This window comes from Arthroderma uncinatum (assembly GCF_011692745.1).
Source record: "Arthroderma uncinatum strain CBS 119779 chromosome Unknown scaffold1, whole genome shotgun sequence".
Taxonomy (NCBI): domain Eukaryota; kingdom Fungi; phylum Ascomycota; class Eurotiomycetes; order Onygenales; family Arthrodermataceae; genus Arthroderma; species Arthroderma uncinatum.
This window is the reverse complement of record NW_022983863.1, coordinates 5,453,740-5,468,028: the sequence shown is the minus strand read 5'-3', so window position 1 is coordinate 5,468,028 and position 14,289 is coordinate 5,453,740. Positions and strand designations below refer to the sequence as shown.

At 51.9% G+C, this 14,289-nt stretch overlaps 2 protein-coding genes across 2 annotated transcripts; one reads left to right on the top strand and one right to left on the bottom strand.

Moving 5' to 3' along the window:
- Positions 1-4,533: 4,533 nt before the first annotated feature.
- GIQ15_01641 (vegetative incompatibility protein HET-E-1) lies at positions 4,534-7,018 on the bottom strand (the record flags this gene model as incomplete). Its single annotated transcript, XM_033549058.1, has 7 exons — positions 4,534-4,542; positions 4,590-5,671; positions 5,719-5,755; positions 5,807-5,841; positions 5,904-6,484; positions 6,533-6,775; positions 6,954-7,018. 7 exons carry the CDS (start codon positions 7,016-7,018, stop codon positions 4,534-4,536), a joined length of 2,052 nt encoding a protein of 683 aa, XP_033410009.1.
- Positions 7,019-13,506: 6,488 nt separating this feature from the next.
- On the top strand, positions 13,507-13,911 carry GIQ15_01640 (uncharacterized protein; the record flags this gene model as incomplete). The annotated part of the gene is made up of 1 exon (XM_033549057.1): positions 13,507-13,911. One exon carries the CDS (start codon positions 13,507-13,509, stop codon positions 13,909-13,911), a length of 405 nt encoding a protein of 134 aa, XP_033410008.1.
- Positions 13,912-14,289: the final 378 nt, after the last annotated feature.

The following is a 14,289-nucleotide window of genomic DNA, read 5'->3' as shown; positions in this document are numbered from 1 at the left end:
GAGCCGCAGCCGCGTCGGTAATACGTGCGCCTTAACCTCTAGGGTCTTCGTCGCTACTATCCTGAACGCTAAGAGGGCCCTAATCAGCGCCGCTCTCTGTATCGTTTCGAGCATTCTTAGATGCGTCTTGTCCTTCAGTGGGTTGTGCCACACTGTCGATGCATAGTCTATGGCAGGAGCCACACAGGCTTGATACAGCTGCCTCGTCTGACCGGCCGGAGGTGCCTCAAGCCTCCCAGGGCGACGTTCACCTTGGTGGCTCGTTTGACCGCCTGTTGCACGTGTTGCTTCCATCGCAGCTCCCTGTCAAACACCACTCCCAGGAGTTTGGCTGTGGGGGGCGGTTGGATGGTGGACCTATTTATCACGAGCTGTCCCTTTTTGTGTTCACTCTTCTTCCACGTGATGTGGATTAGTTCAATCTTCTCTACCGCGAAGCAGGACCTAGTGCGTCTGGCCCACTCTTCGATCCATGGGATGTCTTTATCTTGGATCTTCTTAATATTCTCCTCTGCTAACCGTCCGGCCCGCCACCAGAAGTAATCATCGATGTACGCCGACGCGCCTCCGTGGTAGTCGACCGGTTGGTCCACCAGTTCCGAGTTGAAGAATGTAAAGAGAATCGGGGAGAGCGGGGACCCTTGGGCCAGGCCCGCGTTTTCCAGCGGCGCCACCGTCTTTCCGTGTCGTTGATCAGGGCCTCCATGCCCGCTCTTGATCTGTAGATGTTCAGTTGCAGCAAGAGAAGGTTTGGTTCTGTCATTGCATGTGGGGTGGTCCAGCAGGGTTCTGGCAGTTTTTGTCTCCTGTTGGGTGGTCTCCGTCACAGTTCAAGCACCTCGCTCTTACTCCTGGAGGGCAGTTTCGTTGTTCATGTTCCCTTGCGTAGTGTCCACACCTTGCCTTTTCTTTGCATGACCACGCCAGATGGCCGAAACCCTGACATCGGTGGCACCTCTTCCTCCTGACCTGATAGGGCTCGACGCTGCCGATGTATCGTTGTCCAACGATGAGGCCATTGTTGACCATCCACTCCGCTGCCTCCGGCGAGTCGAACCAGATCCCCAGCGAGCCATGGGTGCCTGGCACTTTGTCCCTCCGCCGGAGCCATGCAATCTCTGTGATCTGATAGCCTTTGGTGGTCAAATCATTATCTTCCGCGATCTTGGCGATACTCTCCTTCTCCTCCTCTAGTAGTCTGAAGGCATTTGTTAGCGTTCTATACACCACGACCCTGAATCTCGGCTTAACGAGTTTAGTATTGTTGCCTAGCTCATTAAGCCAGTCGGAGTTGGACCGCGCTACATCTGCGGACTGTTGGTCCTTGAATCTGATCATATATCCCGTTTTTGTTGTTCCAATGCCTGTAACCTATGCGTCTTTGGTGGCGTTGGCGCTGAGAAGCGCGGATCTGATGTATGTGTTGGCGCTGTCCGTGGGAAGATACCTTCCGAAGCTGTTGATGTCATCAATTCTGTCTTCCGGTGCACAACGCGTGCTGATCCGGACGTAGTTTGGTTCTTTTCTGGCCTGGGTGCTCCTGGGCTGCTGGACAGCGTTGTTGGGTCCCAGGTTGCCCACACTTGCTGCGACTTCTGCCCATGTTCTCGCTGGTGGATTCGACGATAGGGCCTCGATTTGTGCCCTAAGGGCATGGATTTCTTCTTGAAGGCTCGAGTTTTGGCTCTTTAATGCCTCCTGCTTAACCTTGAGCTCTAGAATGCCCGCTTTGGTGGCTTCGATAACGTTGGTCTGGTGGCCTATTATATTTTTCAGGTCGTCGATGAGCCTTCTGATCTCCTGGTTTGTGACCCTCCTGCTGCCGTCTCCAGCGGCCATGGGTTCGGGGTTTGAGTTTGGTGCGTTTGTAGCATAAGAGTTATTCCTCCGGCGTTTCTCTCGTCTCGCAGGTTGGCTGGATTGGGTTATTGGTTGAAAGTTTTCGAATGAAAAGATTGAGGCTGTTATTCCCTGCGTATTTGGTGGTTCACGATCTCCCGTTGGTTCCGCCATCGGGCCGACGTTAGCTCCCGCTCGGCACACAACACCAACTTCCCAACACCAGTTTCTTCGTCAAAATAGAGTATTTTCCACGCAAAACCAGCAACAATGAGTTCCTCTTCTTGTCTCTCTCCCGAATGCTACAGTTCATAGACTACAGTAGCTTCCAACATTACAGTTGCGCTCGAAATCGGCTTCCATATTCAACATGTAACGAGTTTGGTTTCCAGACCCTAATTTACATGGTCTAACCAGATATAGCTAGTTTTTATACCATGGCTTGTTTCTAGAAGTAAATGGTACCGTATTGGACAGGTATATGTATTGTATTTATTAAAGTACATGTATCTCCTTTACGGAGCTGCTAGAAGAGTCGATGCAAACATGTAAAACATCATCTAGCAACCTGCCAACAAGTAGAAGCTAATAGAAAGATCTAGTGGCAAATCACCAACTTATAAATTTCCCAGCCCTCCCAAACCCTTCTTTTGAAAAAAGATTAGAATATAGGAATGGGATACATAGTATAATTTAACTGTGACGAAATGTAATAAAAGAAACCTTCCCAGACGCATGGCCTAGCGCAAGAGTACCACCAGCTTCCGCTGTTGAGCAGGTGGGCCGATACTCTACAGGGAGCCATAACATCTTTCTACCCTGGAGGCCTACCCATTGATCTTCCAGTGTAGGTACTTGAATGTTGGTTTCTAGTGATTTTAACAAACCATTGCAATACCAGGGTTGAATATCAAGGGAACCTAGATTAGTTCTTAGGCAGCGACTATTGTTTGAAAAGCTTAGTTCATAAACCTCGCCTTTAACGGTTAAGGTCTGTAGTTCCGCGCCCGTAGTGCGATCCCAGAGCTTAACCGTCCCGTCATATGAGCCCGACGCCAGGAGCCGGCCGTCCGGTGAGAAGGCCACCGAGCTAACCCCATCTGAGTGGCCCTCTAGGGTCTGTGGTTCCGCGCCCGTAGTGCGATCCCAGAGCTTAACCGTCTTGTCATATGAGCCCGACGCTAGGAGCCGGCCGTCCGGTGAGAAGGCCACCGAGCTAACCCCATCTGAGTGGCCCTCTAGGGTCTGTGGTTCCGCGCCCGTGGTGGGATCCCAGAGCTTAACCGTCTTATTACCAAAGCTTAACGCCAGGAGCCGGCCGTCCGGTGAGAAGGCTATAGATATAACCCCATCAAAGTGGCCCTCCAGGGTCTGTAGTTCCGCGCCCGTGATGGGATCCCAAAGCTTGACTGTCTCGTCACCAGAGCTTGATGCCAGGAGCCGGCCGTCCGGTGAGAAGGCCACCGACCTAACCCCTCCTGAGTGGCCCTTCAGGGTCTGTGGTTCCGCGCCCGTGGTGGGATCCCAGAGCTTAACCGTCTCGTCATCAGAGCTCGACGCCAGGAGCCGGCCGTCCGGTGAGAAGGCCACCGACCTAACCCAGTCTGAGTGGCCCTCTAGAGTCTGTAGTTCCGCGCACGTGGTGGGATCCCAGAGCTTAACCGTCTTGCCATATGAGCCCGACGCCAGGAGCCGGCCGTCCGGTGAGAAGGCCACGGAGTAAACCCCGTCTAAGTGGCCCTCCAGGGTCCGTAGTTCCGTGCCCGTGGTGGGATCCCAGAGCTTGACCGCCTTGTCACCAGAGCTCAACGCCAGGAGCTGGCCGTCCGGTGAGAAGGCCACCGAGTAAACCCCGCCTGAGTGGCCCTCTAGGGTCTGTAGTTCCGCGCCCGTGGTGGGATCCCAGAGCTTGACCGTCTCGTCATCAGAGCTCGACGCCAGGAGCCGGCCGTCCGGTGAGAAGGCCACCGAGAAAACCCAGTCTGAGTGGCCCTCCAGGGTCTGTAGTTCCGCGCCCCAGGATTCCTCACCTTTGAGTGATCGATATATCCAGCTAGATGCCTCTTCCTTAAAGTTCTCTTTGATTATCGATCTCCTTGGAGCAAACACGAGGCCTGAACAATAGAGCTGAAGAGGTGCAGCATCAGCTATCTGTCTATTCTTTAGGATAAATCTTCTCGCGTCATGAAGAAAGTCTGGTATTTCAGATCCACCGTCCTATATTATTTAGTATTCATATATATAGGGATTTTATCGGCACTCACCTGTATAACTGACTGTAACTCCCTTATTGCCCCCACAACTTCAGACACGATACCGAGGATACTCATCGTTTCTACCCAGTGAAGAAAATGCACTTTGAGGAATGCGAAAGCTCGAACTATCTCAGTTACTGGGTTCAGACTTTGTATTAGGTGCCTTGTCCAATAGCGACAAGCATATCGCAATTCTGGTGGTAGGTGATCATTGGTGTTTATGGTGATATCTCTGCGTTGGGCACCATCATCCGGCAAGTTGCAAATATTCTTCCTCAAACTGTGTTCCATAATGTTTAGGCATTGGATAGTGAGCGATCGATGTACCTCCTTCTCATCGATCCAGAATCGATTGCTATCCCTTTTCTTCGGGTCTAGAAGGAAATCCCTAAACGATAGATGTAACAGCCTAACTGGTGTATCGGGGTTGTCGAAATTGTCACGTATGCTAAGAACAGAGTGCAGCAGGTCCAATAGACTGTTGACATCGTCTACTTCCATATTCAGAAGTCGAGCGAGGGCCTTAACTGAGAGCGGAGTAGCAAGAAGGATGATAACACCGACTATTTCTTTAAATACTCGAACCAACTGCTGCGACTCCCATTTATCTTGGCCGGTAAGAAGCTGATTTAGCACTGGCATATATGTGCTGTCCATCTTAGACACATAGGTGGCCTGCTCTGCAAGAACTGCTCTAAGACGTTTTTTTGGGTTCCATCTCTCATCGCTAATAAATCGACACAGGGTTGTGGCAGAAATGAATAACGGCACTGTTCTCTCAACCAGAATCTTGATACTCTCATCTCCAGGCCATCCTGATGAAAATGAGCGCTCCTGTCTTAGTTTCGTAAACTTATCCTTGAAATATAATTCTATGTCGTGCTCGATCACTGGCATGGGGATCTCATGGAGAATCAAATCCTGGTGATTACCGTCGATTTCCTTGAAACCTAGTCTGATTAATAGGTCGGGTCTGCTTGTCAATAGAAACCGTAGTTGTACTGAATTCGACTTTTGGACTTGTGGCAAGAGTCGGAGGATGACTTGTACATCTTCCTGCTTGCATTCATCCAACGCGTCGATTATGATAACCAAGGTTGTAGTCGGGGCCTTGTTTATTCCAAGTAGTGGCCGCAGAAGAAGTTTCTCAAACTGCTCCCTAAGCACCTTTTCCGAGATATTGGGGTCATCCTCAACTTCTTTTCGGATGCCAGGGATCATCTGGGGTAGGCTCTTCGCTAGTTGTTCAGTAAGTGTTGGGAAAAGTCTCTTCGCGTTCTCTCGGTCCTCTTCGCCCCTTTTAAAGAAGAAGCTCGCTCCAAGTAAGTTTTTCTCTCTGAGACGGCGTGCAACTGTTTGGGAAATTGTTGACTTTCCGGTTCCTGCCATGCCATTTAACCAGAATATACATTTTGCCTGTACTGATTCCGCCCACTTTTCAACCTCGCGAAGAAGTTGGACTCGGGTTCCTGGGAGACACTCGGTATGCTGGTTCTCGTAGGAATCAAATGCCGCCCCTTTTGCGATCCGTAATTTAGCCAGATCAATTTTTTGGTCGAGAACGGGTAGGTTTGAAACTACGTCATCATTAGTAGCAAGTCCGTAGAGCCACATATAAACGTACCAACATGGCCTTCTATAATCTGCCTCTTCTCATATTCCTAAGTCGGATTATTATAGCTTCAAATAAAATGAGTTTTCTCTGCTCTTACAGCCATTGTATTTTTGAGATTATCACCCCCCATCCCTGTATAAAAAGATCAGCTAGAGCTCCATGTCTGGCCTAGGAAAAATTCTCGATATACACACTCTCTTTCAATCCCAAATTTTGAATGCAGTCCCTTATCCGGAATATTCGATCCCTGTGCGTGAGATACCCTCCCGTGGCCGATTTGATCGCCCCCTTCCTGTTGTACTCGTCCATACCAATGTCCTGTAGACCTTGCTCCACATTGAAGCGAAAGTAGCGCTTCCTATCGTAATGGCCTCGCCACCGATCTATAAACTCTGCTTCGGTGTTTTCTGTCTCGGTGGCGATTTGTGTAAGCGTCTTGCTTAGGAATCCTAGAAGACTCTCCTCGAATGGCTTAATACCAGGATTTCCAGTTCCAATCGAGATGAAACATTTGACCAGTGGTTGCAGATTAGCGGTGTCAGGACACCAAATATTCGAGGCTTCTCCTTCTACTTCGTTGACTGGATTGTTCGCTCCGAAAGCGCCATCAGCGAAGATACGGTCATCGATGGAAACTGGATTGAAAAATGTCGTTGCCGCAGAGGTCGCAAGTGCGGCTTGCAATATCGTCGCAGGGATGCTCGGCTGACCGAGAAGTTTATAGCTCCGAAGTCGTACGATCTTTTTTGTGAAGCGATCGGCAGCACATACAAAGCTAGGCTAGTTAGGTGGCCGTCACTCAGAGTATTGTTTAGGTACTTACACATGACACCCTCGCTTTGTCCCATCATTGAGCAATTCCGTCTCAGGAATGGCTTTTCTGGAAATCACTGCTTTAATGGCATCCTCAAGCTTGGTCGAATCGAATCGCGCTTGTGTACGGCCTATGAAATTCATTGGAAGTCGGTGAAGCTTTTCGCCAAATACAGTCTCTGCGAGATCGCTATATGCCTCAATACATTCATCTATATCCATCTCGAGCCGCCCAAGCATAATAGCAATAAGTCTATGATATCAAATTAGTTGTGTTCTTCCTCTAGAAATAGACTATCTTACCCGCCGGTGCTGGTTCCACCGATAAGATCAAAAATTTCACATGGCTTCCTTCGATCTTTGCCATTTCTCCCATCATTTAGCCAATCCATGATAGCTTTCAAGATGTACAGCGAGGATAGTCCTCGCACCCCACCACCATCCAGAGATAGAAGGCAGAGCCCTTCTCGATCGAGGGGGTTCGATTCTCCGCCATGTCTGGTGAACGTTTCTCGTTGCATTTTCAGGTTATTTGGGTCGAGTGTTGGTTGAAGTGAATACAATTAAACCGCCCCAAGCGCAGGGAAGGTCGTTAGGGTTGATGGCAAGTTTCTAGCGGCTGGCCGCCCGTCGACAAGGCTGAAAATTGGGTTGATGCCGAGCGGGGTAACTCGTTAACTATATCTCTTGTCGGAACATCGATGTTCCATGTTTAGGATACGACTCGATCCCACAGATATCCAATCACGCTGATTGGACATTAGGCCTTTTTGTCCCTTTGGTGCAGATGGTGACATCTCTTGATCTTCTGGATCGGCTCACAATTTTTCCGAAGTCAACCTCCACGTTAGCTGGAGAGGTGATTAGGCAAGTGACCTTCTTGTGGCGCTTAGCCACAAAATCGTATGATATAAGCAAACCACATTCCCAATAGAGCTCTAGAGAGGCCGCCTTCTTTATAAAGCGCTCGTTTGATCACTCATGCTGGGGGGAAGGGAAGGAGACGGACGGAAGAAGGTAAGGGGCTCTGCCCAGCGCAGCACTGTTAACGCAGTGCTGGACTTTGCAGAAGCGTCTCAGAGGTTCCAAAGCCGCGTCCAACAGCAAGGATAACGTCATAGGCCGTGACGAGGCTCCAAATTCGTCTGCATGTAATTGTTTACTGTAGCTAGACATAAGGATAGGTAGAGTTGTTGTGACCTGCATATCCCTCAGGGGAGAGGTCAGGGTAAATGAAACACACACACACACACACACACACACACACAAACTGTATACCAAGATCTTCGGAGAGAGACAAGAAGAGGAACTCATTGTTGCTGGTTTTGCGTGGAAAATACTCTATTTTGACGAAGAAACTGGTGTTGGGAAGTTGGTGTTGTGTGCCGAGCGGGAGCTAACGTCGGCCCGATGGCGGAACCGACGGGAGATCGTGAACCACCAAACACGCAGGGAATAACAGCCTCAATCTTTTCATTCGAAAACTTTTAACCAATAACCCAATCCAGCCAACCTGCGAGACGAGAGAAACGCCAGAGGAATAACTCTTATGCTACGAACGCACCGAACTCAAACCCCGAACCCGTGGCCGCTGGAGACGGCAGCGGGAGGGTCACAAACCAGGAGATCAGAAGGCTTATCGACAACCTGAAAAATATAATAGGCTACCAGACCAACGTTATCAAAGCCACCAAAGCGGGCATTCTAGAGCTTAAGGTTGAGCAGGAGGCGTTGAAGAGCCAAAACTCGAGCCTTTAAGAAGAAATCCATGCCCTTAGGGCACAAATCGAGGCCCTATTGTCGAATCCACCAGCGAGAACATGGGCAGAAGTCGCAGCAAGTGCGGGCAACCCGGGACCCAACAACGCTGTCCAGTAACCCAGGAGCACCCAGGCCAGAAAAGAACTAAACTGCGTCCGGATCAGCACGCGTCGTGCACCGGAAGATGGAGGTAATGACATCAACAGCTTCGGAAGGTATCTCCCCACGGACAGCGCAAACACGCATATCAGATCCGCGCTCCTTAGCGCCAACGCTACTAAAGACGCGCAGGTTGCAGGCATTGGAACAACGAAAACGGGATATGTGATCAGATTCAAAGACCAACGGTCCGCGGATGTAGCGCGGTCTAACTCCGACTGGCTCGATGAGCTAGGCAATGATACCAAACTCGTCAAGCCTAGATTTGGAGTTGTGGTGCACAGAACGCTGACAGATGCCTTCAGACTGCTGGAGGAGGAGAAGGAGAGTATCGCCAAGATCGTGGAAGATAACGATTTGACCGCCAAAGGTCATTGGATCACGGAGATCGCATGGCTCCGGCAGAGAGACAAAGTGCCAGGCACCCATGGCTCGCTGGGGATTTGGTTCGACTCGCCGGAGGCAGCGGAGTGGATGGTCAACAACGGCCTCATCGTTGGACAACGATACATCGGCAGTGTCGAGCCCTATCAGGTCAGGAGGAAGAGGTGCCACCGATGTCAGGGTTTTGGCCATCTAGCGTGGTCATGCAAAGAAAAGGCAAGGTGCGGACACTGTGTGGGCACCCACGAGAGACAAAATTGTCCCCCGGGTGTGAGGCCGAAGTGCTTGGACTGTAACGGAGACCACCCAACAGGAGACAAAAACTGCCAGAACCCTGCCGAACCACCCCATATGCAATGACAGAACCAAACCTTCGCTTGCTGCAACTGAACATCTACAGATCGAGAGCGGGCATGGAGGCCCTGATCAACGACACGGAAACACGGAATCTTGATGTTTTGCTCGTCCAGGAACCGCCACTTACGGCGTACAAGACGCACGTCAACCACAGCGCCTGGCGCCTCTACCAACCAACCACCCAAGAGGAGAACACGCGGAAACGAAGCCTATTATATGTCAATAGGAGGATCTCCACGTCTGTGCACCGCCAAATGAAATGCAATCACCCAGACGTCACAGCCGTCAGAATATGGACTACCGCCACCCAGATCCTGCTCTTCTCGGTGTACATTCCGCCGTTTGGACTCTATCAATCCGCCGAGGAGGTCTCCATACAGCCAATGTTGGACGAGATCCAGTCGACCATCCGGCAGGCAAGACAGAGCTCTGATAAACCAACTATACTCATCCTCGCGGGAGACTTCAATCGACACCACCCAGCCTGGGGCAATAGAGAGGTTTACCACGCTTTCATAGAACACGCAGAGGAACTGGTCAGCTTCTTCCAGGCAAACAGACTCCAATGGTGCCTCCCCCGGGGAGCACCGACCTATTGGTCTTTAAGCAGGCCAGGGAAGACGTCCACCATCGACCTGACGGTGACCGACTCCCGTGAGAGACTGATCAAATGCCACCTGTACCACGACAACTATGGATCGGACCACCGCGCGACCTACTCGGAATGGTCGCTCCGGCCAGACCGTGCAGCCGACGCCAAGCCCAAAAGAGCGTATGAACGCGCCAACTGGGAGAAGATCGGACAGGCGGTACAGGCGGTACTAGACCCGCTACCCGAGATAAGATCAAGAGAGGAGCTTGAATAGGCTGTCGAGAAGCTGGTCGCATTTACTATGGACGCTATTGACCGACACGTTCCAACAGCAAAGCCGTCGCCGTACTCTAAACGATGGTTCACACCGGAGCTGAAGGCACAACAAGGCGAGGCGAACCGAGCCCGACGCAGATGGCAAGGAAGCTGTGCCGCCAGAGGTTCCCGAGACCCACAGACCATGCTCCTGTTCAAGGAGATGCGCGAGAAGCGCCGAGCATGGACCAGAGCGATAGAGAAAGCAAAAGCAACGCACTGGAAAGAATTCTTAGACAGCGCTGGCGAAGGACACCTGTGGAAAGCGGCATCGTACATGGGCCCCCGGGAGTCGTACGGCAACATCCCATCTCTGAGGGTGGGAACTGAGGAAATCGAGGACAACGAGGACAAGGCAAGGCTCTTCATGAAGACCTTCTTTCCGGAGATGGCAGAACCCGACGAGGGAACGATCACGCCTGAGAGAGAGGAGATCCCATGGGAACCCGTCACGGAGCTGGAGATTCACAGGGCCCTCAAAGCTGCAAAAGGGACTACCGCACCGGGGGAGGACGGGATTCCGACCCTGGTGTGGAAACATCTCTGGCAGTACATCGGCAAGGTGGTCACGCGCATCTTCGTTGCCTCAATCGAACTGGGCCACTACCCTCGACAGTGGAAACGCGCGAGGATTGTGGTGCTGCGCAAACCCGGTAAACCGGACTATTCGGTCCCGGGCGCATACCGACCTATCTCGCTCCTGAACACGCTTGGAAAGCTCCTCGAGGCAGTAGTGGCTAGACGGCTCACCTACTATGCAGAAACACATGGCCTACTCCCAGACACACAGTTCGGAGGCCGGCCCGGCCGGACAACCGAACAGGCACTGCTTGTGCTGGCTAACGCGATAGACCGAGCATGGTTGAAAATGAAGGTGGTCACCCTGGTGGCATTCGACCTGAAAGGAGCCTTCAACGGAGTGAACAAGAGAAGCCTAGACGCTCGGCTCAAGACGAAAGGGATCCCCACCAAAGCCAGACACTGGATCCGGAGCTTCATGGAAGACCGCCAGGCGAACATCTCGTTCGACGACTTTGAGTCGACGGTGGCGCCGCTGGAAAACGCGGGCCTGGCCCAAGGGTCGCCGCTATCCCCGATTCTCTTTACATTCTTCAACTCGGAACTGGTGGACCAGCCGGTCGACTACCACGGAGGCGCGTCAGCGTACATTGATGACTACTTCCGGTGGCGAGCCGGACGGTCAGCGGAGGAGAATATCAAGAAGATCCAAGAGGAAGACATCCCATGGATTAAAGAGTGGGCCAGACGCACTGGGTCCTGCTTCGCGGTAGAGAAAACCGAACTGATCCACATCACGCGGAAGAAGAGTGAACATAAAAAGGGATAGCTCGTGATGAACGGGTCTACTATCCAACCGTCCCCCATAGCCAAACTCCTGGGAGTGGTGTTCGACAGGGAGCTGTGATGGAAGCAACACGTGCAACAGGCGGTTAAACGAGCCACCAAGGTGAACGTCGCGCTGGGAGGCTTGAGGCACCTCCGGCCGGCCTAGACGAGGCAGCTGTATTAAGCCTGCGTGGCTCCTGCCATGGACTACGCATCGACAGTGTGGCACAATCTACTGAAGGACAAGACGCACCTGAGAATGCTCGAAACAGTACAGAGAGCGGCGCTGATCTGGGCCCTCTTAGCGTTCAGGATAGTAGCGACGAAGACCCTGGAGGTCGAGGCGCATGTGTTACTGATGTGGCTGCGGCTCAAGTAACGGGCTCAGAGCGTCATCACCCGCCTGTGCACGCTCCCAAGCAACCACCCTATCTACAAAGTGCTAACTTGAAGCAGGAGACGGAGTCGCAATGTGGGTAACGGCGCTCGATTCCCGCTCGCGGAGACAATAAAGACAATGGACCTAGACCGGCTTGACCTACTCGAAACAATTGACCTAAGCCCGCTAGCGCCATGGGATCCGCCGGTATTTGAAACAATAACCATTGATTCAGACTAGGTTAAGGCAATGGAGGAAGCCGCTCGCCTTAGGACAGAGGTAGCCAAGCTAATATACTCCGATGCATTAGCACAGAAAGACAAGATTGGAGTGGCAGCGGTGATCCTGGATTGGTAGGGAAATGTCGAGGTATCGCGCAAGGTCTGCGTTGGGTCAGCCACTCACTGGTCAATCCATGCGGCCGAGCTTATCGGGATACAGCAGGCCGTGGAGCTAATTAACCTAGAAGAGAGACGAGAGGAACAAACCCAAGACAAGAGAACGGTAACCATCCTTAGCAACAGTAAGTCCGCCCTGCAAACACTGGCAAACCAACGTAACAGGACTGGACAACACATCGTATAAGCCATCACCAAGCCGGCTCAAGATCTAAAGGCGTACAGTGTCAGTATCCGCCTTTGATGGATCCCCGGCCACTGCGATAACCCTAGAAACGACGCAGCAGACCGTCTGGCCAAAGAAGCAGTCGGAATATAGCCATCACATCCGATTCAGAACCTGCTCTCGCGAGAGAAAGCATTTATTTAAGACAGAATCTTGGCTAAATGGGTCAGCGAATGGAAGTCATTAAGCAAAGGGGCGCATCTTAGGCGCATCGACACCTCGCTGCCAGCAAACCACACCAGGCACCTGTACGGCACCCTACCGCGAAACAGGGCCTACCTACTAACGCAGCTCCGGACCAGCTACTCGTGGCTGGCCTCACACGCCAAAGCATATCGGTTCCGTGAAGATGACAAATGTGAATATGGTGCAAAGGAGACGGTCGTGTATGTCCTAGTGGACTGCCTGAAACTGGCTGATCTAAGGCGGAAACTACATTAAGAGATAGGGACTAATTTTAACAATACATTACTTATGCTAGGAGGAAGGGAAGGAAACGGACGGAAGAAGATAAGTGGCTCTGCTCAGGGCAGCACTGTCAACGTAGTGCTAGACTTTACAGAAGCATCCCAGCGGTTCTAAAGCCGCGTCTAATAGCAAGGATAACGTTATAGGCCGTGATGAGGCTCCAAATTCGTCTATATGTAATTGTTCACTATAGGTAGACATAAGGATAGGTACAGTAGTTGTAGCCTGTATATCCCCCAGGGGAGAGGTCAGGGTAAATGAGACACACACACACACACACACACACACAGCTGTAGTAGGGCTTGATAGCTGACGAAAATAATATTGGTACTTGGTACTATGCTGCGCAACGACCTGGGGGAACCCCGCCTCGCCATATGCTGCCACGCCAGCCCGCTCCACCGGGCGACACGCAGCGCGTTTCCATGACTAGGCAACGGCGCACAATTTCTGGGTTGGCGCGCGTGGTAGGTGGTGTGTAGTACAAAAGCGTATGTAAGTCTACACTGGGCTATACATGACCTACGATCGCCTGCCATCGGAATCTTTCGAGGCCTCCGCTCTTACGTTGGTAGAATCTGGCGAACCCAGAACACACATGGCGGCCCCTCAGGCGGAAAGACACTGCTCGGACCAGCCTCCCACAGATCGCCGCGAGCGCACACTGGGCCCCGACCTAACGAATGTCGTCGACGGCCTGCTCCTAGAGGTGCAGACCCTGACGCGCCTACTCGACTCGGAGAAAGCGAAGTCATCTCAGGCTGAGGCGGAGATGCAGAGGCTCAACGCAACAATCCAACAGCAGGCGCAGGGTGGCCGGAGGCTGGAGTGTGAAGTGGAGAATTGGAAGTCGGTGGCACTACGCTTCCGCGAGAGCACCGCCAGATGCCACGGTGCGGCAAACAGGGTTTTATCTTTGTTAGAGGAGATAAAAGAGCCGGAGTTACCTTTCACTCAGATGCTACTGGGAGGCGAAAATCCGCAAAACAACGTTCCCAAGTGAGGTTGAAACAAGGTTGTCCTGCAGGAAATAGAGTAACCTTAACTACGTTTAGGGTTCGAAGAGGATCGCGCCAAGCCTTTGACAGCTTACTGGAGGTTTTGATTGGAGCCATATCAAGATGCACTATGACCTAGCATGGGATAAACTTGTACATACATCTCTAAACTGGCACTGGGGGCAAGCATACACTCGTGCCGGATCTTAGCTCAGGCTTCCACTCGGTCAGCAGTACTCTTCTTCAATAGTGGAAAGTTTGCAGCAGCTTGGAGGCATTCCCATGATTATACAGCGTGTTCCATCCCGTCCGGCTGGAGGCGTGAGAACCTGGGTCTGCTGCCGAAGTTTACCCATAAAAGTCAAACTCGCTCCTCAAGTCCA